The sequence below is a fragment of the Schistocerca serialis genome, chromosome 4, assembly GCF_023864345.2.
Source record: "Schistocerca serialis cubense isolate TAMUIC-IGC-003099 chromosome 4, iqSchSeri2.2, whole genome shotgun sequence".
Classification (NCBI taxonomy): domain Eukaryota; kingdom Metazoa; phylum Arthropoda; class Insecta; order Orthoptera; family Acrididae; genus Schistocerca; species Schistocerca serialis.
The window spans coordinates 322,804,227-322,829,208 of NC_064641.1; the positions used below are offsets into that span (position 1 = coordinate 322,804,227).

The 24,982-nt window shown below is 44.3% G+C and overlaps 1 protein-coding gene across 1 annotated transcript in view; it reads right to left on the reverse strand.

The window, feature by feature from the left end:
- The window catches only part of LOC126474434 (beta-alanine transporter-like), a gene marked incomplete at its 5' end in the record, with an annotated part of 833,602 nt that overhangs the window by 447,681 nt on the left and 360,939 nt on the right, over window positions 1-24,982 (reverse strand). The window contains one exon of the mRNA XM_050101905.1: window positions 24,333-24,543. Coding sequence (XP_049957862.1) covers window positions 24,333-24,543 — 211 coding nt within the window. The remainder of the gene's footprint in view (window positions 1-24,332; window positions 24,544-24,982) is intronic.

Sequence of the window (24,982 nt, forward strand, 5' to 3'; positions counted from 1 at the left end):
TCGTAAAAATGGCTACCGGAAGTTTTGCGACCCATGTTGGAAAGAAAGCTCTTAATATCAAGTTAACCAGAGCATGTATGGAAGCTTTTATGGGGACGGGGTCGATTCAGAATGGGACACTTGGCGGGAGACCATATGTTTCGGAGGAGAATGTGCAAACAATTCAAACCGAGGTCAGCATAGAAATCCATTAATATGATTCGTTGGAGCTTCAAGTGCCAAATGGCACAGTGCATAAAGTGGTTCGCAATCGCCTTAAACTGTGTGCGTAGAACGTCCAAATTATTCAGGAAGTACAAACAGAGGGCCACTCAAAGCGTGAACAATCTGAAATGGACATTCTGAACGGTTTGAATGAGGACAATGATCTCTTGATGCATGTGTGGTTTTCCGATGAGGCTACGTTTTGTGGTTCAGATATCCGCAATAATGTCCGGTTCTCGGGATGAGAAAATCTTCACAATGTACGAGAACACGTTCAAGATAGTCCAAAGGGTAATGTGTGCTATACGTTAATAATGTGTCATCGAGTGATAGCCCGATTTTTCTTCCTTGAAAGCAATGTAAGTGAATCTGTTTATTTAGAAACGTTGGTGAACTATGCCATTCCCTAGCTACAGGATATGTAAGACACTATCATATTTCAGCAGTAAGGTGCTGCCCCTCCTTGATCTCGAGAAGCCCCCGATTTTCGCAATGAAACCTTATCCAACAGGAGGACTGGCAGAGTCTGTCCGAGTCCACAGTCCCCGTAATCACCTGACATTACCTCCTTAGATTTCTATAATTGGGGGTATGTGAAAGGAATTGTGTACATAACATCATTTACGGATTTTGTCACATTTCAAAAACGCGTCAGAGACGCCATTGTCTAAATCACATGAGACATGTTGCAGAATGTGCGGTAAGAGATTTAATACCGTCTTGATGATTTTAGAGTTACCAGAGGTGCACATGTTGAAGTGATTTAAATATTGAAGTGCATTACCTGTACTGAATGTTAATGTAAGGTTCTAAACTTAATGAGTATTGACGCAGGTGGTGTAACGCTTGTTTCACTTTTTGTATCCAATAGAGTTACTTTGTTTAGGTATCAAGATAAATACTTATAGACGCAACGCGTTTTGGAGCAGTTATCACATTTACTTTAATCAAGACAAGTGGCTGTTAATTTGTCTTTTATTACAGCTACTGGTTTCGGTTTATGCCATCATCACGCTATCTAGATACACAAAACAAAGCATGAGGTAGTAAATATGCGTGACAAATCAGTTATACAGAACATAGGGGGTATATATTACGCTTACTACAGATCAAATACTAATCACAGCCGGCCGGTGTGGCCGAGCGGTTCTTGGCGCTTCAGTCTGAAACCGCGCGACCGCTACGGTCGCAAGTTCGATTCCTGCCTCGGGCATGGATGTGTGTGATGTCCTTAGGTTCGTTAGGTTTAAGTAGTTCTAAGTTATAGGCGACTGATGACCTCAGCTGTTAAGTCCCATAGTGCTCAGAGCCATTTGAACCACTAATCACAAGTTATATTAATACGCCAAGCCTTATAGTAACTGCTCCACCTGAACTGCAGCGTAGGAGTCGGAGGTTGGATGAACGCCACAGTAGGTAGCGGGGTTGGGATCTTTGTGGTCAGGATAACCTGTATTCGTCACCCTGGGCGTCGCTGCAGTGGCGTGCTGAGAGATGTTAGGCACCTATCTGAAAAAAGTATTACCAACAACCTCTTTATTCCATAGCAAAGTCCACTGGTGTTGACGGTACCTGGAGGCGGCCAATGCCCTCCAAGATGCAGGCTGTTCTCGGCAGTGAAAGCCTGTAGAAACGGCCCATTCTCACAGACAGCGCGTGACGTTCCACTCAGCTAATGATGGCGTCCAGTGAAACGAGACCATCAGCAGTGCGGCTGTAATAGCAGACTGCTCTGTGCGAGGCACACGAGTGCAGGCAGAAATGAACGGCGGTCCCCAGAGAGGACTGTGGCTGTGCAAAGCAATAACGTGTGGCGCCACAGCCAGTGGTGGCCAGTGACAGTGTCGTTAAAGCCGTGACAGTTGGCCAGCTAAATGATCCAGGCTCAAACCACAGTCCACCAGAGTAGCCTACCAGCAAGCTGGCCAGTGGGAGACCCGCCGGCCAAATGGTGCCAAGTCAACAGCATTAAGACTTAATGCAGTCCCACAGTTAGCAAAGTCCAGCCATGCAGTTTGTTGACTCATCTGCAGTTGTAGATCATCCAAAGCTGGTATCGAGCTAGCAACTGGATGTGACTGCTGGCACCTATATAATTTTGGTGTATACATGCCAACCTGGTATGCTACTGTTTTCGAAATGGTCCGAAATCCAGCTCTCTAGGAGGCTCTGACGTGTCAGTTTATCAACCATGACATTATTGCACTAGCTTTACCGTCCTGTCAGAAATGTCATAGAACTGTAGATGCTGTCATAGTATCATAGACGTCCCAAGTGGAGACATCTGCAATGTCAGTAAACTGATACATCTTCTTGTGCAGATCTGGTGCTACTGAGATTTCTTGCGCCATTCCCATGTGATGTCTCTTACCTAAGACAGTCAAAGGAACGTCCTTCTTCGCAATACTGGGTTTGGCTCAACAACAAGTGTCTTTCGACGAGAGGGAGTGTGTCTGATTTGAAATCACAGATTTAACTGATCATCAGGTAAGTGTATACATGTCAAAGTGTATCCAGCTACAGATGTTTGTTACAAAGAACTTACCAAATAAAGGAATAACTGATTCTCCATGATGCATTTACTGTTTCATATTGGCATTTGACTTTTTTCTCTCCAGCCATATAGGGCTTCGTGCTGACTACGTTTCCCACTGGTTATGTGACTCAGTTGCAAGTTTTGTGTCTTGTATTTGTAAGTGCACCAAGCTTAGAACATACTTCTGTGCTACATATTAAGTATGTAACATTAGATATGACAAGACAGATATCAGATTCAATTTCCTGTCAATTGCATGTATGTTTTTCATTTACATTAAATGGAATGCCTGTACATCTCCATCTAAATGTTGTTTTACGGCTGTACTATGTTCATTCAGGTGAGCAATAATGTTATGTATTACGTAGGCTGGGAAATATGTGTGCAAATTTTGTTGTATGAATTAAATTCAAATACTTTTCTTTCATGTTATCTAAATCTATATCCTGTTCTATATTATTCTTATATCTCATGTGTTTCCGCTTTTGGTGTTGCGATGTTGCCATATTTCTTTTTTGTTATGCCCTGTACTAATGACTTCTGATGATATAGTGAAGTCTTTTCTCTTCTTATATTTGGAGTATGTGTTTCATGGAATGTGTTGAAAAGATTTTTAACACTGAAAGCATCTAGACACATTACTTACACCTTTGCTTTAATTAGATCTTCGCCGGCCGCGGCGGTCTCGCTGTTATAGGCGCTCAGTCCGGAACCGTGCGACTGCTACTGTCGCAGGTTCGAATCCGGCCTCGGGCATGGATGTGTGTGATGTCCTTAGGTTGGGTAGGTTTAAGTAGTTCTAAGTTCTAGGGGACTGATGACTTAAGATGTTAAGTCCCATAGTGCTCAGAACCATTTAAACCATTTTTTTTAGCTCTTCGTAACAGACCTCTATAGTCTTCCATGTCTTTTTGTCCCAACTGGCTAATCTTATGAGGAGAGGCAAACTTTCCCCACTCAGTCTACAGAGATGTTCATTTCCGTTTGTTATATTTTCTTATATTTTGTAGAGATGTTAAATATTTGCAGTTCTTCCTCAAGTTACAAATTTCGAAACCGGTCGGCTCTTGAGCTCCCTGTACTACTCTTAGAACCCTCATCTCCGTTACTTGTATGTGACTTTCTTTGAAGTTTGCTTATAATCTAAGATTCACTTCCGTAAATAAGCATCGGAACTCCATTGCCTTATAAAATTTCGATCTTGTTCCCTAGGTTTTATTCTTTAGACTTTTGTTTATTGTTCCATAAAAACTCACAAACTTTTCTAATTTCCTCTAAATGACTTCGTCATACTCGCATGTGATTCTCAACCCAAATGATTAAAGGTTTTAAATTGTTCTATTATTTTGTTATTGATCTCAGTTTCTGCCCATACATGATATTTCTCATTGAAAGCCACTGATTTTGTCTTATTTCCTGAAATCGTCAAAATGTACTCTTCACAAACATCAATTACTAAAAGTATTGTCTTCTGTTGAACATCTTCACTATTTGCCAGTAGTGCGGTGTCGTCAACGTATAAAAGACAATTCAAGCGGAAATAAATGTTAATCTTAATTCCCCCGTTAAAAATCTCGTACCATTTCCGAATTACGTCATCTAATAAACGGTAAAGAGTTTGGGTGAAATGCTGCACGATTGTCTTACTTCTGTTTGTCGCTAGAGTGCCATTTAAATCTAAAATTACCGTTGTCTCTTTGAACAGATTTTTTAAAACCTTTATTATGCGTTGTGGATATGTTCTTTTCCTCATAATTCTCTGCAGTTTCTGTCAACATTATTGTATGCGTTATTAAACTCAATGAATGCTAAATGGGTTTCTTCATTATACTCTCTTTTTTTCTATTATTTGTTTTATTACAAATAATGGATCTATTGCCGATCCGCCCCTCCGAAATCCCATTTGTTCTCCGCTCTTGTTCACTATTCTTGCATAAGGGGTCAAGTAAGGTGACTCCGCTACAGATCTCGGAGCTACAGAGGTCTCCTTTCTTAAATAGTGATATCATCTTTGCTTGTGACCATCCTATTGGATTAGCTCCCTTCGCCAGCATATATTAAATAAATGTGGTAATTTCTTTCCATATTTAGAAGTTCACTCCTTTATACCATACACACCAGTAGCTTCTTTTTTTCTGTGAAGATGACACTTCTCGTAATTCGTCCACAAATAAATGCTCTACACATCATATTTAAAGTTCATCCTCTATATTCTACGTGAAGCAATTTTCTTCATACTACAAGCTATTGTAGCGTTCTATCCAGTTTTCTTGTTGGATGTTACTTATTTGAACAACTTCTTTTTCCGATTCTATTTAGCATTTTCATTGTTTTATAAGCTATCATTTGTCTCCCGTGAGTACCTTTTGTATTAAAGCTTATAAACCTGTCAGAAGATTCTTGACGAGCTCTTTTCACTGCTCGATTTGCTGTATTTCTCTCTAATTTGTAAAACTGTAGAGGCTCCTCTGTTGGTTCATTGACATACTTAATATCAGTGTCTTACATTTTCTTTATAACGTCATCAATTTCTGGCGTCCAGATTTTTAACCATGTCTTCCTTCTTATCATTTTCTATTTTCCTAAGTCTTTTTCAGCAGTTTTGTTTATAGCAATTTCTATATTTTTCCATTCCTTCCCTATTTCTTCCGCTCTCTTCTCCAGTTCTTGATGAAGTCTCGGTGGTACAAACCTCGTATGCTTTGTTCATTTAGTAGATATATTTTGTACATTTTTTCCTCCACCTTTTCTTCTGTCAACCTTTTGTTCTTTCTCCATTTGGTGGACATATCTATTTCAGATATCACCAAGAAATAGTCACTGTCAACTCTTCTATCTCTTTCATTCTCTCCTACCTTTTCATTAATCATAATGTAAATTCCTCGAATAGGCCATGTGTAGTTATGGATATCTTTTTTGCAGAAGTAGGTATTGGTTGCCTTTAGTTTGTTAAAAAAACCAATCTTCCATTACTATTTATGACATGTTGTCCCATCGTTCCCACAATCTTTGGGACAGGTTCATTCCCCACCCTTGCGTGTAAATCCCCTGACAATATGATTTGATGCTTATTGTTATATTTGTCCAAAAGCTGTAGCGATTTGTCGTAGAAATCTACAGCCTCCTCTTTTTCCATTACACCCTGAGCGTAAACTGCAATGATAGTCAACTTCTTTCTCTCTTCTTTTACAATTAAAACTATAAATCTTCCATTTATATGACTGTACTCTTTTCTCCTGTCTTTTATGTATGCAAATGGCAACCTCTTTGCTCGCTCTCTCCTACTTTCTTGTTTCTGTATATAACATTAAATATTCTCCGACATACCTTACTTACGATCTTTGTTTTCTAAATGTCTGTTGTTCCATGTTGCTACCTTAATACTGTTAGCAAGCGATATATTCTTAACCTATCTTTTTGCCGGATCCCATCATCGGTAGTAGTGCAGCAAAGAGGGCATGGGAACAATTTGTTAGTGAATGTTGACTACCTGAGGGGCAAGGAAGCATTTAGGGGCAAACCTATTGTTCACTTTCGATTGACAGGTCCTTAAACTATTGTTGTGCTTAATGGATTAGGACACCTTGCGGATAATCTGTCCTGAGAAAGCCCCTACTCCACCTACTCACTCTCCTCGTTCACCTCCAGCTTCTCCTCTCCCTAACCCTCAGGCAAATTCTCACCAGCACTTGCACACTTCTGGGCCTGAGCTATTCTAATGGCCACTTCACACTATCAGTTTAATTGAGTAACTAATTAAATTGTTTAATTAATTAACCCTCTCCCTCAGGAAATTCCCAGCTCTCCGCCTACCCTCTCCCACCAGGAAATTTGTGGGAAAAAGACTCAGTTCACTGGCTATTTGCTGGGGAATCGATTGCAGTGCATGAAATACTCTTTACACAATTACTGGTATACAAGGCAATGTGTGAAAGATTTTTTATTTAAACAAGGGTCGAATGAGGTAGTGCACAATGCCACCACCAGAGGATGTAACACCAACCCATGCCTCGGCCCTCCTTCCCTAACCACCCAGAAAAACTGATCAGAAAAAGACTCACTCTGTGCTGGAGAGGAAGTGTCTCATGACACGACATTCAAATCAAAGTCAATAATATATTGCTGCATATTCTTTTTTTTAATCAGTTTGCAGGTCACAGGGTCCCCCACTTGGGTAAAGGTCAGGATAGCATCCCAAACCCACTTCCCATGACATAATAACAGCGATCACCGATAAATGGAATGAAGTGCTACATAGTAGCTATTATTTGGGATTTTCCGCGTGTGTCTGTCGTCAGGACGCCACCATGAGTGTCAAAACCGCCCATTGTTCTAATTACGTATCGCGTTACTATGTAATAGCGATCACGAAGAGGATATCACCTCCATTGATATTACGGTCCAAAACAAAGTCTTATGTTGTCTAGGAGTCCCAGGCTCACTTCCTGTCTCTCTCTCTCTAGAGGCCACTCCCTGAATATCTGTATGAACCAACATCTCCAAACTCTCAGACAGAGGCTTTCATCTCTCCTCGGAATACTGTGTTCCTATTTACCAGTGCTGAACACAAAGGTAGAGCTGACCCAATTTCGTATAATAAATGAAGTGAAATAATCCATTTGCACTATCCTATCGCTGGCCAGGGTGGCCGAGCTGTTCTAGGCGCTACAGTCTGGAACCGCGCGACCGCTACGGTCGCAGGTTCAAATCCTGCCTCGGACGTGGATGTGTGTGATGTCCTTAGGTTAGTTAGGTTTAAGTAATTCTATGTCCTAGGGGACTGATGACATCAGAAGTTAAGTCCCATAGCGCTCAGAGCCATCTGAACCACTACCCAACCAAATTAATTGTTTCCCGACAATAATCAAATAGATCACTTAAAACACTCACCTCCACATTATAATGATACTTCTTGGAAACAAAACATATATTGAACATTTGCGTATCACATGAAAACATTATGCATATCAAGTAATGACATATCCGCAACAAGTAGATTGTAGCGCTAAATATATTGGAGTTCTTGCCCCTACGTTCAACAACACAAACGCCCTCCTCCAACACAACGTTTCCACCAAACATACGTGGTGAAAAAAAAAACCTACTGGTAAAACAAACTATCGATAGCTGAAGAGCGCGCAGTCCGCCAACAGCAGGGCAGCTCCGTCTGCAGCGGAAGGAAGAGAGACCCGAACCCACTGCCGCTGTACACTTAACGCCCGGCATTCGCACAGCCACCATACAGAACGCTACGAGGTTGGCGCAACTGTTACTTGGCAGTCAACCTATCAATTTACATTGTGGGAATAATCGTCCAGTGCAGACACCCGTCGTATTGAATCCCGTTACGCAAAACACACGTCCGTTTCTGTCCCTGCTCACCCAGCACACTGGTCACTTCGCCAGCCCCCGCTACCGTTGGCAAGATCAGACAGGTCGGAACATTCTTTGGTTCTAACCACACATCAGAGGCTGAGCTAACTGACAACTTCCAGTCGCCGGACCCTCGTGACCACACCTGCCGCCAGTTGCGGTGCGCTGGGAAACAGACATTTGTGGCCTGGAAGTATACAGCATATTCCACCCAGACATACAGCCCCAGTTTAGAAAATCCACTTTACCCAGCCTGATGCAGCGGTGTTGTTGGCCATACACCTCGAATTTCTTACCCAAAATGTGGTTTTCTCCGTTGTATACGAATTATTTTCGAAGATAGAAGAAATCACGGCATACACGCTTTTATACGCCGCTAAGGTATCGTTACTTGTAGTGAAAATCATGTAACTGTATGGCATAGGGTATGTTTCTCCTAAAGTACTCTCTCATCACATAAAAAGTTCTGCTCTATTCAGCCTAAAATCTGTTACGTCCTCAATCAAATGGCTCAAATGTCTCTGAGCACTATGGGACTTAACTTCTGAGGTCATTAGTCCCCTAGAACTTAGAACTACATAAACCTAACTAACCTAAGGACATCACACACATCCATGCCCGAGGCAGGATTCTAACCTGCGACCGTAGCGGTAGCGCAGTCCACACTGAAGCGCCTACCACTGCTCGGCAACTCTGGCCGGCCGTCTTCAATCTCAGGACATTTTTGGCCCATGACGGAGTGCTAAGACTTAACTGTCACCTAATGCCTCCTCACATTCGAACTTCTTTAAAGTAAGCCAGTTCTTCGTCACAAATGAAGTCTCTTAAGGTAACACCACAGAGAAGCTGTAAATATCACGTTTATCCCAAGTATCACTTAATAAATTCGGTAATACATCTGATATTATTAAGATGGTTTTCTCTCCTTGTGTAGGCGGAAAACTGAAATTTCGTTTAAACATATCATCGCAACGAAAAATCGCCTGAATACTGTTTCCATTCCTGAATCATATCCATGGTTTCCTAGCCACTGCTTCCAGCCACCAGGAGGCATGTCATTGGCATCAAATTGATAGGCTAACTAAAGAAATTGATCATGTGAGTCACTTTCATGGCAAGTAATTTCTTTATTTTCAGCAGTCGAAGTACATTCCCCAGGTAGCTAAACGGGAATCCCTAAAAGAAAGACGATGTCCTTTGCGAGGAACACTATTTAGAGCCGACATTTTAAGCTAACCGCAGAACGATTCTACGGCCGGCAACATGTATTTCACATTAGGACCGCGCTATTGATAACACTGTCACAACGATTATGTTACTTTCACCTTGCATAAAACCGGTCTTGGCTCTACAGGCACACACAAGGGTCGTTGACGACATCCAGCTTAAAATCTATACATGCTTTATAAATAGAAGAGTGGTATTGCTTCCGAATAAGGTGGTCTACCACACAAATACCGTGACATTGCGTACAGATGGTATTCACTGGGTGTGTATTAACAAGTGCAGGGGCACCTCGCCAGCCGTGTTAGCTCATAATAAAATCACCCTTATCACCGAATTCACAAAGTGATTCGGCTAAGGAACGTAGTATTAAGCTGATACTAGTAACTCCCCCTTGTCGCTGCTAGATATTTGGCACGCAAAAAAACAGTATTTGTAACATATTCTGTCTCGATACCATGTCGACAGTGTAACATATGTTCTGAAATATATCCACGGTGCTATAGGCGATGGAGGATGATTGTTGATTGAGAATGATCACACACAGTAGTTGGTGTGTACGTGAGGAATCAGTTTAAAAATTGTAAAGCTCAACTGAGGTCATAACATATGTACAGAGTCCTATGACCTATAATATGGTTTTTCAAATCTATAGTGTTATGCTTTCTAGTAGAAATCCCTGTCCGAGATTTGGGATCAGGTCTATCAATTTAACCACGTACTTGGTTTGGAGCCTATGCAGATGTGCGGTGTGGGATTCGCATCAGGTGGGACTGACGGATGGCATCGAACAAGTAGAATGAAGGGCAGCTCGTCTTGTATTATCCGCGAAATAGGGGAGATAGTGTCACAGACTTGATACCTGAATTGGAGTGGCAATCATTAAAACAAAGGCGTTTCTGTTGCGACGGGATCTTCTCATGAAATTTCAATCACCAGTTTTCTCCTCCGATTGCGAAAACATTCTGTTGGCACCCACTTACATAGGGAGAAAAGATCATCACGATAAAATAAGAGAAATCAGGGCTCGGACCGAAAATTTAAGTGCTCGTTTTTCCCGCGTGCCCTTCGAGAGTGGAACGATAGAGAGACAGCATGAAGGTGGTTCATTGAACCCTCTTCCAGGCACTTTATTGTGAATAGCAGAGTGATCACGTAGATGTAGATGTCTTTTAATGATTACAGTCAGTGGTGAATCATATTCGTGGCACTCCCATATCTCGGAATGACTCACCTTTATCGAACAGGTTCGTTGAGGAATCCTATGTTCTAAGGACCCCATACAGCAAAACTCCAGCGTGGTTTCAGAAAGTCTCTCTGCCTCTTGTAACTTTTCCTCAACCAAGTGATCATTCCAGTGTAAGTCGGAACTGAGCGGAAGTCAGAGAGCGCTATAGCTAAGACCTTCTTCAACTCGTGGACAAACAGGGCGAACTGAATTAATGCGGCAAGACCATGTTTTGACCACTCAGCGGAAATGAGAACCATGAGAACCACGTACAGTGTGTAAAGGCAGCGCCAAACTAAGATTTCTACTGCATCACGTGGTACTGGAAAAGACAATATGAGCTGTTACGGTGGTGTTTCATTATTTTCGTCATGGCAGCGACGATAGCAACCGTTACGAAATTGTCTCGAGTGAGAAACAGCCGATTGTTGCAATAATATATATACGTATATATATATACACTCCTGGAAATGGAAAAAAGAACACATTGACACCGGTGTGTCAGACCCACCATACTTGCTCCGGACACTGCGAGAGGGCTATACAAGCAATGATCACACGCACGGCACAGCGGACACACCAGGAACCGCGGTGTTGGCCGTCGAATGGCGCTAGCTGCGCAGCATTTGTGCACCGCCGACGTTAGTGTCAGCCAGTTTGCCGTGGCATACGGAGCTCCATCGCAGTCTTTAACACTGGTAGCATGCAGCGACAGCGTGGACGTGAACCGTATGTGCAGTTGACGGACTTTGAGCGAGGGCGTATAGTGGGCATGCGGGAGGCCGGGTGGACGTACCGCCGAATTGCTCAACACGTGGGGCGTGAGGTCTCCACAGTACATCGATGTTGTCGCCAGTGGTCGGCGGAAGGCGCACGTGCCCGTCGACCTGGGACCGGAACGCAGCGACGCACGGATGCACGTCAAGACCGTAGGATCCTATGCAGTGCCGTAGGGGACCGCACCGCCACTTCCCAGCAAATTAGGGACACTGTTGCTCCTGGGGTATCGGCGAGGACCATTCGCAACCGTCTCCATGAAGCTGGGCTACGGTCCCGCACACCGTTAGGCCGTCTTCCGCTCACGCCCCAACATCGTGCAGCCCGCCTCCAGTGGTGTCGCGACAGGCGTGAATGGAGGGACGAATGGAGACGTGTCGTCTTCAGCGATGAGAGTCGCTTCTGCCTTGGTGCCAATGATGGTCGTATGCGTGTTTGGCGCCGTGCAGGTGAGCGCCAGAATCAGGACTGCATACGACCGAGGCACACAGGGCCAACACCCGGCATCATGGTGTGGGGAGCGATCTCCTACACTGGCCGTACACCACTGGTGATCGTCGAGGGGACACTGAATAGTGCACGGTACATCCAAACCGTCATCGAACCCATCGTTCTACCATTCCTAGACCGGCAAGGGAACTTGCTGTTCCAACAGGACAATGCACGTCCGCATGTATCAGGTGCCACCCAACGTGCTCTAGAAGGTGTAAGTCAACTACCCTGGCCAGCAAGATCTCCGGATCTGTCCCCCATTGAGCATGTTTGGGACTGGATGAAGCGTCGTCTCACGCGGTCTGCACGTCCTGCACGAACGCTGGTCCAACTGAGGCGCCAGGTGGAAATGGCATGGCAAGCCGTTCCACAGGACTACATCCAGCATCTCTACGATCGTCTCCATGGGAGAATAGCAGCCTGCATTGCTGCGAAAGGTGGATATACACTGTACTAGTGTTGACGTTGTGCATACTCTGTTGCCTATGTCTATGTGCCTGTGGTTCTGTCAGTGTGATCATGTGATGTATCTGACCCCAGGAATGTGTCAATAAAGTTTCCCCTTCCTGGGACAATGAATTCACGGTGTTCTTATTTCAATTTCCAGGAGTATATATATATATATATATATATATATATATATATATATATATATATATATATGGGCTGTTTTTCATTCAAGACACGGTGGTGTTTCTTATCAAGAAAATTGGGAAGACTCAATATCATAAGGAACTGAAAGAAGAAAGAAGGACGAGGATTTTGCTAATGCACTGCGAAGCATCCCCAAACAACACACAGCAACAGCAGTCTGAAAGACATCTGCAGTCATTCTCTATCTTCTCGTTTTTTTGTGCCATCCAACAGAGAAAAGAAAAAGCATGAGCTATAAAAACTGCACTAACGTTACCTCTGTTGTCTGTTGCACTGTATACTTGGTACCGAGATAGAACCCAATACAGAAACTGTTTCTTAGCGTGGGAAATATCTAGCAGCGACAAGGGGGGGGGGGGTGGGGGGGGTTGCAAAATGGTTCAAATGGCTCTGAGTACTATGGGACTCAACTGCTGTGGTCATCAGTCCCCTAGAACTTAGAACTACTTAAACCTAACTAACCTAAGGACATCACACACAGCCATGCCCGAGGCAGGATTGGAACCTGCGACCGTAGCAGCAGCGCGGCTCCGGACTGTAGCGCCTAGAACCGCACGGCCACCGCGGCCGGCAGGGGGGTTGCAAATATCGGCTAAATGCTACGCACTTTCGGTCTGTTAAGGGGACATTGTGTGTCCTATGCTGCCAATGTTAAATTGTCGAATTTTGTGACCCATTATCTTGAAAACTTTTTAAGACACCAACTTATAATTTTTCATAATTATTGAATGCATCGTTCTAGATACATGGAACTACAATTATTACTAAAATTGTATTGTGGGGCATGTTACTTTTTTATTTCAAACACTCAACTTTTTGATAGAATTTTGTAAATAAATGAACATAAAAACAAAACAACTCAGTATACTTGAATTATTCTAGTTTCATATGTTTTGAATCGCTCCACTTGGTGTGCTGTGAAAATTTCATTTCTCTACTATCAGGACAACTTTGGAAAACTGGTCGTTTATTGCAAAAAATTTTGTTCAGAGATAATGAGGTTTCACAACAGCCCAGTTCTAGCCTCCTCCTTTTCTTTCTTCCTTCTTCTGTCATTTGCTGAGCAGCTAACTCTGCTTCATATACACGAAGCTCATCCAGCTACCGCAGTCCTTTAGCTGCGTTCTGTCCAAATCTTACGCCTAACTTCTCCAGAACCTGAAGCCTCTCATAGCCTCCACCATTAAAAGTTATTACAGTATCAGGCACTGCTACCTTTAGTGTCATAAGGCCAACAAATACATTTTTAGGCACACGGCACCACACATCAATATTGAAGGACTCATTCACGTTCTGTGTCTTCACGTGTAAACATTTCTTTAGTAGCCCAGGATTTGCCAGATAGGTAAATAGGTTTGACTACCTCCATTACCGCCAAAGGAAGAGAACGCTTATGTGTAAATTCATGCAGAGTGCCAGAAAATCAACTTGCCTATATTTACACCAAGTGTTTGGCGGAGGTGGACACAAAACATGACACTGCTAGCACACGTGTTTTCAAGAACTTCATAAGAAGATGCAGGTCTCACAAATCTGCTACCTGCAAATTTGAATTTATTGCGGTTACTTTTAAGATTACACATTTTATTTACGTATAAGAAGCACTAGAAGTCATCTTACTACAAAAGTAGCCAATAATCTCACTACTTTGAACGAAACGTAGTATCAGAAACAAAGGACTGATTTGTTTATTCGTAATGCCAACTTCTGAGACGTAGCAGTATGCACAAATAAAGGCACAAAGCAGCCTTCAAGACTGCTCAACTGCGTTGCTGCAAAATTAGACAGTTACACGTCAACATCCAAAATATTATTTGAAGGTCTCACAATTGTCTGATTTCAATGTATTATATATCAAAATGTTCAGAAAAGTCCAAAGTACATTATGAAGCAGAAAACAGAAAATGTCAAATTTCAATGAATTTCACGTACAATGTACCCTTAATACACACCCCGCAACCACTGTCTACATTCAGTGTCACGGTATTTGTGTGGAGGAGAACTTCATTTGGAAGCAATACCATACTACGATTTATAAAGCATGTGCAGTTTTTAACATGGATATCGTCAGCATATCTTGTGTGTACCTATAGAACCAAGACCGTCTTTTCGCAGGGTGAAAGAAACATAGTCGTTGCGAAAGTTTTTTTTAATAGCTCGGTGATTACGTGAAATGTCGTGGTCAGCGGTAGCATATTTCTGCGACCAGCTTAAAATGTCGGTTGTGAATAGTCTTCCTCGAAAAGACCATCATCATCCCTCTAGTGATTCCCATTTCAGTTACCTAGTTAGTGTACTCCGACGAATGAGAAAAAACATAAAGTTACTCGCCATTCAAAGTGATTCTCGGGATCAATTAAGTTAATTGACCTATCAGTTTGATATGAATGACGTGCCACTTGGCAGCTGGAAGCGGTGGCCAGGATACCACGAATATAATTTAGGAGTGGGAGCGCTAATCAGGTGATTCTGCATAGCGTTGATAGGTTTTAAAGAAATGTCAATATTCCATCTTCGCAGAGATGTAATAAAATCAGATTATTACGGAATTTAGAAAGTAATACGTGGTATAAATATGATAATTACAATAATAAATGAAAAGCACCAGTTTGCTTTTGTTCTACAATATTGTAGAACGAAAGCAAACTGGTGCTTTTCATTTATTATTATAATGTTGTTCTACCAAGAACCGACGGAAGATTCTGTTAATCTGATAATTACAGCTTTTCTGTGCTGTTACCTTAAGGGACTTCATGTGTGGCGAAGCATTTGGTTATTTTAAGGGAGTTAGATGTGAGGAGGTGCCCTATGACAGAGGTGGATCTTAGCACTCCGTCATTAGCAAAAAATTAGTTTAATATTCTAGTCCTACGATGGAGGACATATAGAAATTAAGGTGATTGATACAGATTTTTCAGCTCATGAGGGAACACTGAGAGGAAATATAGCATAGGCTGTATTGTACATGATTTTCACAACAAGTAAAGATACTTTAGCAGTGTAAAAATGCATGTAGGCCCCTCATTCTTCTGTCTTCGGAAGGGACGAAATTGCAATTCGCATGAGAAATTCGAGCTGTATGGCCAACAACATCGTAGTCTTGGAATAGGCTAAGTGGATTCTTTTAAACTGACAAGGGGAGGCCACGACGTTTGGAACGCGGATTTACTGCAGACTTCGTACACTCGTAGTACTACATGAGGACAACAAAATGTGTAAGCAGTAGCGCGAACTTCTCATACTCCTCAAGAGTTATTGAGAAAATCGCAAGATAATTTCGGTCGTCGAATATATATATATATATATATATATATATATATATATATATATATATATATATATATATATATATGTGTGTGTGTGTGTGTGTGAATGTGTTTGTGTGCGTGGCCGTTTTAACCACGAAGCGGCTGCAGCCGAATATTGCCGGCACGGTAGCTCAGCGTGTTCGGTCAGAGAACGCCGGCACGGTAGCTCAGCGTGTTCGGTCAGAGGGCTGTGTGCTTTCTGTAATAAAAAAACTGAATCAAGTATTCAACGATCAACTTGAACGGATGTCCTGTGACGTCCGCCCAGACTACACGCAACGAACTATATCGAACAAAATGAAAAAAAAACTAAGAAAATTAAAAGAGAGCCGGTTGGCCTCTGTAATAAAAATCTGAGTGGAAGGATCAACCACTGAACTTTAACAGGTTGTCTTGCGACGTCCGCAACGACCAAACACAACGATCAATAACGAACAAAATGAAAAAAAAGCGTGTTCGGTCAGAGCGTTAGCTACCTTTTATAATAAAAAAAACTGAGCGAACGGATCATCGAGCAAACTGAACGGATGTCATCGGACGTCCGCCCTGAACAAATTCGACGAACAATATAGAACATTTTTTTTTAAGTGTTTGGCGTTCAAGCCGCTGGATCGCTGCATCGAGTTCCGTTCCTCAGTTTTTTTTTTTATTTGCAACTCAGTCATTTTCTTTATTACTTATATTGCAATTGATATAATTGGGAAAATACGTGTAATCGGATGAACTTTTATTAAATTTACAATGTTATTTGGCAGTCTACTAATTTTTACTATCACAAATAATGTAATATTCGTAACTATCGACTAGTAAACAACCAAATGCATAAAGTGATATTGATAATGTATGCTTGTCCGTGAGTTGAGAAGTCCCTTATACCTGGAAGCAGCCTGAACCGACTCGTTACCTCCAAGTTTTGACCTGCACAGACGGCTTTCGAAAGATGTACACTTAATCGTCGCTTTCGACATTACGAGTACAAGTTGAGGGTGGTACTTTTCGTAAAAACATGGAAAACATAAAGTCGAACGTCACCAGCTGCATTGAATAAATGCTATGTTTCCGCATACGCAAGGTCTTTTGACATTTTCCGTGGAAAAACAAACCTCGTTAACATTTTCAAAAACCTCTCTTTCAGACGGTAGTTTTGAAGCACACCATGAACAGCGCAGTATTTCCTTAAAAATTGGCGCTGATAATTGGTTATGCAGTATCGACTGAATTTTAATAGCGTCTTCCGAGAAGCAATTTCTCGTTCTCTTTCGATTAAATACGAACAGTTTTGAAGATACGGACAAGCATATATATTCAGTATCGCTTTGTGCGTTTGGTCGTTTACTAGTCGATGGTTATGAATATTATATTATTTGTAATGATAAAAATTAGTAGACTGCCAAATAACATTGTAAATTTAATAAAAGTTCATCCGATTACACGTATTTTTCCCATTATATCAAATGTAATATAAATAGCAAAGAAAACGACTGTGTTAAAAATAAAAAAAACTGATGAACGGAACTCGATGCAGCGATCCAGCGCCTTGAACGCCAACCACTTTATTAAAAAAAAAACATCTTGCTCTATATTGTTTGTTGAATTTGTTCAGGGCGAACGTCCGATGACATCCGTTCTGTTTGTTCGTTCATCCGTTCGCTCAGTTTTTTTTATTATAAAGGGCAGCTAACGTTCTGATCGAACACGCTGAGCTACCGTGTCGGCACCACTCCGCTGCAGCCGCTTCATGCTTAAAATAATCACTCACAGATATATATCTGACGACCGAAATTATCTTGCGATTTTCTCAGTAACGCTTGAGAAGTACGCGATACTGCTTACAGATTTTGTTGTCCTCATGGAGAACTACGAGTGTACGAAGTTTAGAGTAAATCCGTGTTCCAAACGTCGTGGCCTCCCCTTGTGAGTTGTCTATGTCAGGGTGGAACAGGTTGGAGCATACATGCAGGCCGCAACTGTGTGTTTCGCAGTGCAATGTAGCTGGCCACAGGAGTGGTTGCGAGGTTTTCGCGACTGGAATTTGCCATTTAGCTGAGCCTGTGACAGGCAGTTAGGTACACAGAACGGGCCAACCTGTCTGATCTTGCCCACGACTGCGGGGGCTGGCGAAGTGACCAGTAAGCTGGTGAGTGGCGACAGAAGCGGAGCTGAGTGCTGCGTGAGAAGATTCAATGAGACGGGTGTTTGCGCTGGACGATTATTTTCCCATGTAAACTGATCATTTGGCTGCTTGGTGACAGCTGCACCGAACGGTTCAAATGCCATGTGAGCACTATGGGACTTAACATCTGAGGTCATCAGTCCCCTAGAACTTGTAACTGCTTAAACCCCACTAACCTAAGGACACCACACACATCCATGCCCGAGGCAGGATACGAACCTGAGACCGTAGCAGAGGCGCGGTCCCGGACTGAAGCGCCTAGAACCGGCCGGCGCTGCATCGACCTCTGACCAACAGGCACGTGAATGCTAGGGGATGTGCGTGCAGCTAGCTGCCGGGCCTGTGACAGGCAGTTAGGTACAAAGAACGGGCCAACCTGTCTGATCTTGCCCACGACTGCGGGGGCTGGCGAAGTGACCAGTAAGCTGGTGAGTGGCGACAGAAGCGGAGGTGAGTGCTGCGTGAGAAGATTCAATGAGACGGGTGTTTGCGCTGGACGATTATTTTCCCATGTAAACTGATCATTTGGCTGCTTGGTGACAGCTGCACCGAACGGTTCAAATGCCATGTGAGCACTATGGGACTTAACATCTGAGGTCATCAGTCCCCTAGAACTTGTAACTGCTTAATCCCCACTAACCTAAGGACACCACACACATCCATGCCCGAGGCAGGATACGAACCTGAGACCGTAGCAGAGGCGCGGTCCCGGACTGAAGCGCCTAGAACCGGCCGGCGCTGCATCGACCTCTGACCAACGTGAATGCTAGGGGATGTGCGTGCAGCTGCCGGCGTAGCCAGCATGGGTGCAGGTCCCGCTCCCAGCTGTTGTGTACCGAGCTACCTTGCGGTCGGCAGACAGCGCGCGATTTGGGTTCGCGACTGTGTGTGACTAGGATTTTTGTCAAAAGGTACTTTTTTTCACACTGTGGTGAAGGATGGTGTTTGTGTTGTCAAACGTCGGTCTATACAGGGTCTCAAATATATTGAACACTGTGATCTGTTAGAGGGTGTAATTTCATTACTTGATTTGCATAATGTTTGAGTGTGAAAATATGTTTTATTATGAGTAAGAATTACTGTGAGGTGGAGGTGAGTGTTCTACTCTGTCTATCTGACTCCTATAAATTGTTAAACAATTGATCTAATGGGGTAGTGCAAATGGATTATTTCTCTGTTTTTCGTATCAAAATAGTGTCAGCTCTCCCTTTGTCTCCACCATTAGTCATATAAACACAATATTCTAGGGAGAGATGAAAACTCGTCTGCATGTTTGGCTACGTTGGTTCGAACAGACAAACAGGAAGTGGCCTGTTGAGGGAGACAGAGACAGGAAGTGAGTCCGGAATTCTCATTCAGCAGAATGCGGCCACCGTGAGGCTTTGTTTGGCGGCAGTGAGATCAAAAGAAGCATATTTTCGGTCTGTGGTTGGTGGTATTTGGTAACTCGATACGTAATTAGGACATTGGGTGGTTTTAATCCTCAGGGCAGAGCTCTGACGGTAGACGCGGTCGTGGGAGACCCCAAACGGTGGCTGTTTCATTCCATTCCTTGGTGATTACAGGTATTACTTAATGGGAAGCGGGGTGCGGGGGGGGGGGGCGGGCTGGGGGCGGGGCGGGGGGGGTAGCGGGATGATGGGCAGACATAACTCCTACCCAAGTGGGACCTCATATCCAATAAATTATTTAAGTATACAATATTTCACACATTACCTTGTCTACTAAAAATAGTGTAAATAATATTCCATACACAGCGATCTATTCCCAACCAAATAAGCAGTAAACTGAGTCTTTATACCGCATATTCCCTGGTGGGAATCGTACAATATGCGTTGGATGAGTATGTGCCAAGCAAGATCGTAAGAGATGGAAAAGAACCACCGTGGTACAACAACCGAGTTAGAAAACTGCTGCGGAAGCAAAGGGAACTTCACAGCAAACATAATCATAGCTAAAGCCTTGCAGACAAACAAAAATTACGCGAAGCGAAATGTAGTGTGAGGAGGGCTATGCGAGAGGCGTTCAATGAATTCGAAAGTAAAGTTCTATGTACTGACTTGGCAGAAAATCCTAAGAAATTTTGGTCTTATGTCAAAGCGGTAGGTGGATCAAAACAAAATGTCCAGACACTCTGTGACCAAAATGGTACTGAAACAGAGGATGACAGACTAAAGGCCGAAATACTAAATGTCTTTTTCCAAAGCTGTTTCACAGAGGAAGACTCCACTGTAGTTCCTTCTCTAGATTGTTGCACAGATGACAAAATGATAGATATCGAAATAGACGACAGAGGGATAGAGAAACAATTAAAATCGCTCAAAAGAGGAAAGGCCGCTGGACCTGATGGGATACCAGTTCGATTTTACACAGAGTAGGCGAAGGAACTTGCCCCCCTTCTTGCAGCGGTGTACCGTAGGTCTCTAGAAGAGCGAAGCATTCCAAAGGATTGGAAACGGGCACAGGTCATCCCCGTTTTCAAGAAGGGACCTCGAACTGATGTGCGGAACTGTAGACCTATATCTCTAACGTCGATCAGTTGTAGAATTTTGGAACACGTATTACGTTCACGTTCAATGACTTTTCTGGAGACTAGAAATCTACTCTGTAGGAATCAGCACGGATTTCGAAAAAGACGATCGTGTGAAAGCCAGCTCGCGCTATTCGTCCACGAGACTCAGAAGGCCATAGACACTGGTTCACAGGTAGATGCCGTGTTTCTTGACTTCCGCAAGGCGTTCGATACAGTTCCCCACAGTCGTTTAATGAACAAAGTAAGAGCATATGGACTATCAGACCAATTGTGTGATTGGATTGAAGAGGTCCTAGATAACAGAACGCAGCATGTCATTCTCAATGGAGAGAAGTCTTCCGAGGTAAGAGTGATTTCAGGTGTGCCGCAGGGGAGTGTCATAGGACCGGTGCTATTCACAATATACATAAATGACCTTGTGGATGACATCGGAAGTTCACTGAGGCTTTTTGCAGATGATGCTGTGGTGTATCGAGAGGTTGTAACATTGGAAAATTGTGCTGAAATGCAGGAGAATCTGCAGCGAATTGACGCATGCTGCCGGGAATGGCAATTGAAGCTCATTGTAGACAAGTGTAATGTGCTGCGAATACATAGAAAGATAGATCCCTTATCATTTAGCTACAAAATAGCAGGTCAGCAACTGGAAGCAGTTAATTCCATAAATTATCTGGGAGTACGGATTAGGAGTGATTTAAAATGTAATGATTATATAAAGTTGATCGTCGGTAAAGCAGATGCCAGACTGAGATTCATTGGAAGATTCCTAAGGAAATGCAATCCGAAAACAAAGGAAGTAGGTTACAGTACGCTTGTTCGCCCACTGCTCTAATACTGCTCAGCAGTGTGGGATCCGTACCAGATAGGGTTGATAGAAGAAATAGAGACGATCCAACGGAGAGCAGCGCGCTTCGTTGCAGGATCATTTAGTAAACGCGAAAGCATTATGGAGATGATACATAAACTCCAGTGGAAGACTCTGCAGGAGAGACGCTCAGTAGCTCGGTACGGGCTTTTGTTAAAGTTTCGAGAACATTCCTTCACCGAAGAGTCAAGCAGTATATTGCTCCCACCTACGTATATCTCGCGAAGAGACCATGAGGATAAATTCAGAGAGATTAGAGCCCACACAGAAGCATACCGACAATCCTTCTTTCCTCGAACAATACTAGACTGGAATAGAAGGGAGAACCGATAGAGGTACTCAGGGTACCCTCCGCCACACACGGTCAGGTGGCTTGCGGAGTATGGATGTAGATGTAGATGTAGATGGAGGAGACGAGTGGATGGTGGGAGGTCTCCCAGATTGGAAGGGGCTAATTAACAGATTTAATCAATTAATTAATGGGAAGTGGGTTCTCAAGTAACTCAGGCCAGGAAGTGTACTTGTATCAGCGAAGGAAGTTCCAGAGTGGAGGTGGAGGAGGAGGGGGAGAGGAAGGGGGAGACAAGGGATGATTTATCAGAATGTTGGATTATCCCTGTGGGGGCCATAACCCACTTAACAGAACAGTGGGTTAAGGAAATGTTAATTAAAGCATAACAATAGGTTTACCCCTGAATATACACTCCTGGAAATTGAAATAAGAACACCGTGAATTCATTGTCCCAGGAAGGGGAAACTTTATTGACACATTCCTGGGGTCAGATACATCACATGATCACACTGACAGAACCACAGGCACATAGACACAGGCAACAGAGCATGCACAATGTCGGCACTAGTACAGTGTATATCCACCTTTCGCAGCAATGCAGGCTGCTATTCTCCCATGGAGACGATCGTACAGATGCTGGATGTAGTCCTGTGGAACGGCTTGCCATGCCATTTCCACCTGGCGCCTCAGTTGGACCAGCGTTCGTGCTGGACGTGCAGACCGCGTGAGACGACGCTTCATCCAGTCCCAAACATGCTCAATGGGGGACAGATCCGGAGATCTTGCTGGCCAGGGTAGTTGACTTACACCTTCTAGAGCACGTTGGGTGGCACGGGATACATGCGGACGTGCGTTGTCCTGTTGGAACAGCAAGTTCCCTTGCCGATCTAGGAATGGTAGAACGATGGGTTCGATGACGGTTTGGATGTACCGTGCACTATTCAGTGTCCCCTCGACGATCACCAGTGGTGTACGGCCAGTGTAGGAGATCGCTCCCCACACCATGATGCCGGGTGTTGGCCCTGTGTGCCTCGGTCGTATGCAGTCCTGATTGTGGCGCTCACCTGCACAGCGCCAAACACGCATACGACCATCATTGGCACCAAGGCAGAAGCGACTCTCATCGCTGAAGACGACACGTCTCCATTCGTCCCTCCATTCACGCCTGTCGCGACACCACTGGAGGCGGGCTGCACGATGTTGGGGCGTGAGCGGAAGACGGCCTAACGGTGTGCGGGACCGTAGCCCAGCTTCATGGAGACGGTTGCGAATGGTCCTCGCCGATACGCCAGGAGCAACAGCGTCCCTAATTTGCTGGGAAGTGGCGGTGCGGTCCCCTACGGCACTGCGTAGGATCCTACGGTCTTGGAGTGCATCCGTGCGTCGCTGCGGTCCGGTCCCAGGTTGACGGGCACGTGCACCTTCCGCCGACCACTGGCGACAACATCGATGTACTGTGGAGACCTCACGCCCCACGTGTTGAGCAATTCGGCGGTACGTCCACCCGGCCTCCCGCATGCCCACTATACGCCCTCGCTCAAAGTCCGTCAACTGCACATACGGTTCACGTCCATGCTGTCGCGGCATCCTACCAGTGTTAAAGACTGCGATGGAGCTCCGTATGCCACGGCAAACTGGCTGACACTGACGGCGGCGGTGCACAAATGCTGCGCAGCTAGCGCCATTCGACGGCCAACACCGCGGTTCCTGGTGTGTCCGCTGTGCCGTGCGTGTGATCATTGCTTGTACAGCCCTCTCGCAGTGTCCGGAGCAAGTATGGTGGGTCTGACACACCGGTGTCAATGTGTTCTTTTTTCCATTTCCAGGTGTGTATGTTTGCCCCTGATGTAAGCAACCTGCTCTAACAAATTGTGTGGATGCTCTCTTTACATCACTGCTGCATCACTGATCTGCACCTGGTTTTGGGTATTAGTGGTAACTGAAACCATTCACCTGGTCACCTTACGAGGGCGGTGAAAATATGTTTTGATAATGGGGCTGCCACGTTGTGACCTCCCAGCTTGCCTGATTTTCTTTTAAGGGTTTACTCCCCTAGAGAGGCAGGCTTCCCTGTCGCTGAAATTGTCTCAATCACTTTACTTGTAACTGGAGGTGACACGAAAAGAGGCAGGGCAGGTATTTGGAGAAAGGGTCGTTGGGGGACACACATAGTAGGTTTCCTCCCCTTTGTCCTGCCCAACTTGGATGACCCGTCTTACAGCTAAGCTTCAGCTGGCATAGCTCTCCAGATCCAGACTACGCAATCCTCATCGCCTGTAGGAGGTTTGCGTGCTATGGATCAGGAAGGCGGTTTGCTGACGACACGTATCTCCATACCACATCAAGGGAAACTTTCGTCGGAGGATGGCATGGCAGATTGTCTGGCCTGATTGGCCGTTTTAGGCAGAAAACGCAGAACTTTACCGATCTTACTTTTATGTTTATCATTGACGATTTGTAGAATATCATTTGCATTACAAGTATTATTCACTGAAATAAAGCATGAAAATGCTTCATTCAGAGAGACTGATGCCCAGCGACATTCGATTCAGTGCCTATCAACTGACCAGGTTACCAAAGGGACCGATATCCAGCCTAAAACGTTACAGTGACTAAGCTGTGGATTTGGGACAGTTGCGAAGCGCTCATTAGGGGTAGGCGGCGCGGGCTGACCTCCGTGATGACGGTGGTGGCGTACTGCGAGTAGTCGAAGTGCCAGCCGCTGTGGCAGGGCCCGGCGGCGGCGCTGGCGTCGTCCGCGGGCCGCGGCAGCAGCAGCAGCTCCTCCTCGGAGGGCGCGGCGGCCAGCAGCGCCGAGAAGTTGCGCCGCAGCACGCGGCACTGCGAGAACGACGCCAGGCCGTCGCGCTCCTCCAGCGGCGCGCTGCAACACACGCCGCATCTCTGTTGGTACTTGGTCGGGCTGTGGACAACTTTGTTCATTTCGGTCAAACGTCGCAGCTAGTCTGGGAGTACGATACTGCTTCGTACTTACCTGTAGGGGAATGCAATACCTGCGGAAGCTCGAGTTGTAAACTCTCTACACACTGATCCAATTATCTATTGCAAATGGCCCTTATACTCGTATTAACAGACATAGAATTATCCTTAAAATGATGAAAAGTCCTAAATTGTTGTGAAATTAATCCACGGTAGTAATCCAGTCTCCCTCTCCTTTCCTCCTTCCACTTTCAACTTTCGTCTACGGTGTCACCGCCAATGTTCCGTGGAGTGTTTTACATTCACTATGCTTCAAAAGCAAAGTCCTCCACTAGCTCTACAGTCGCCAGTGCGAAGACTTGTGTCGACGCCAGCTCGTTCCT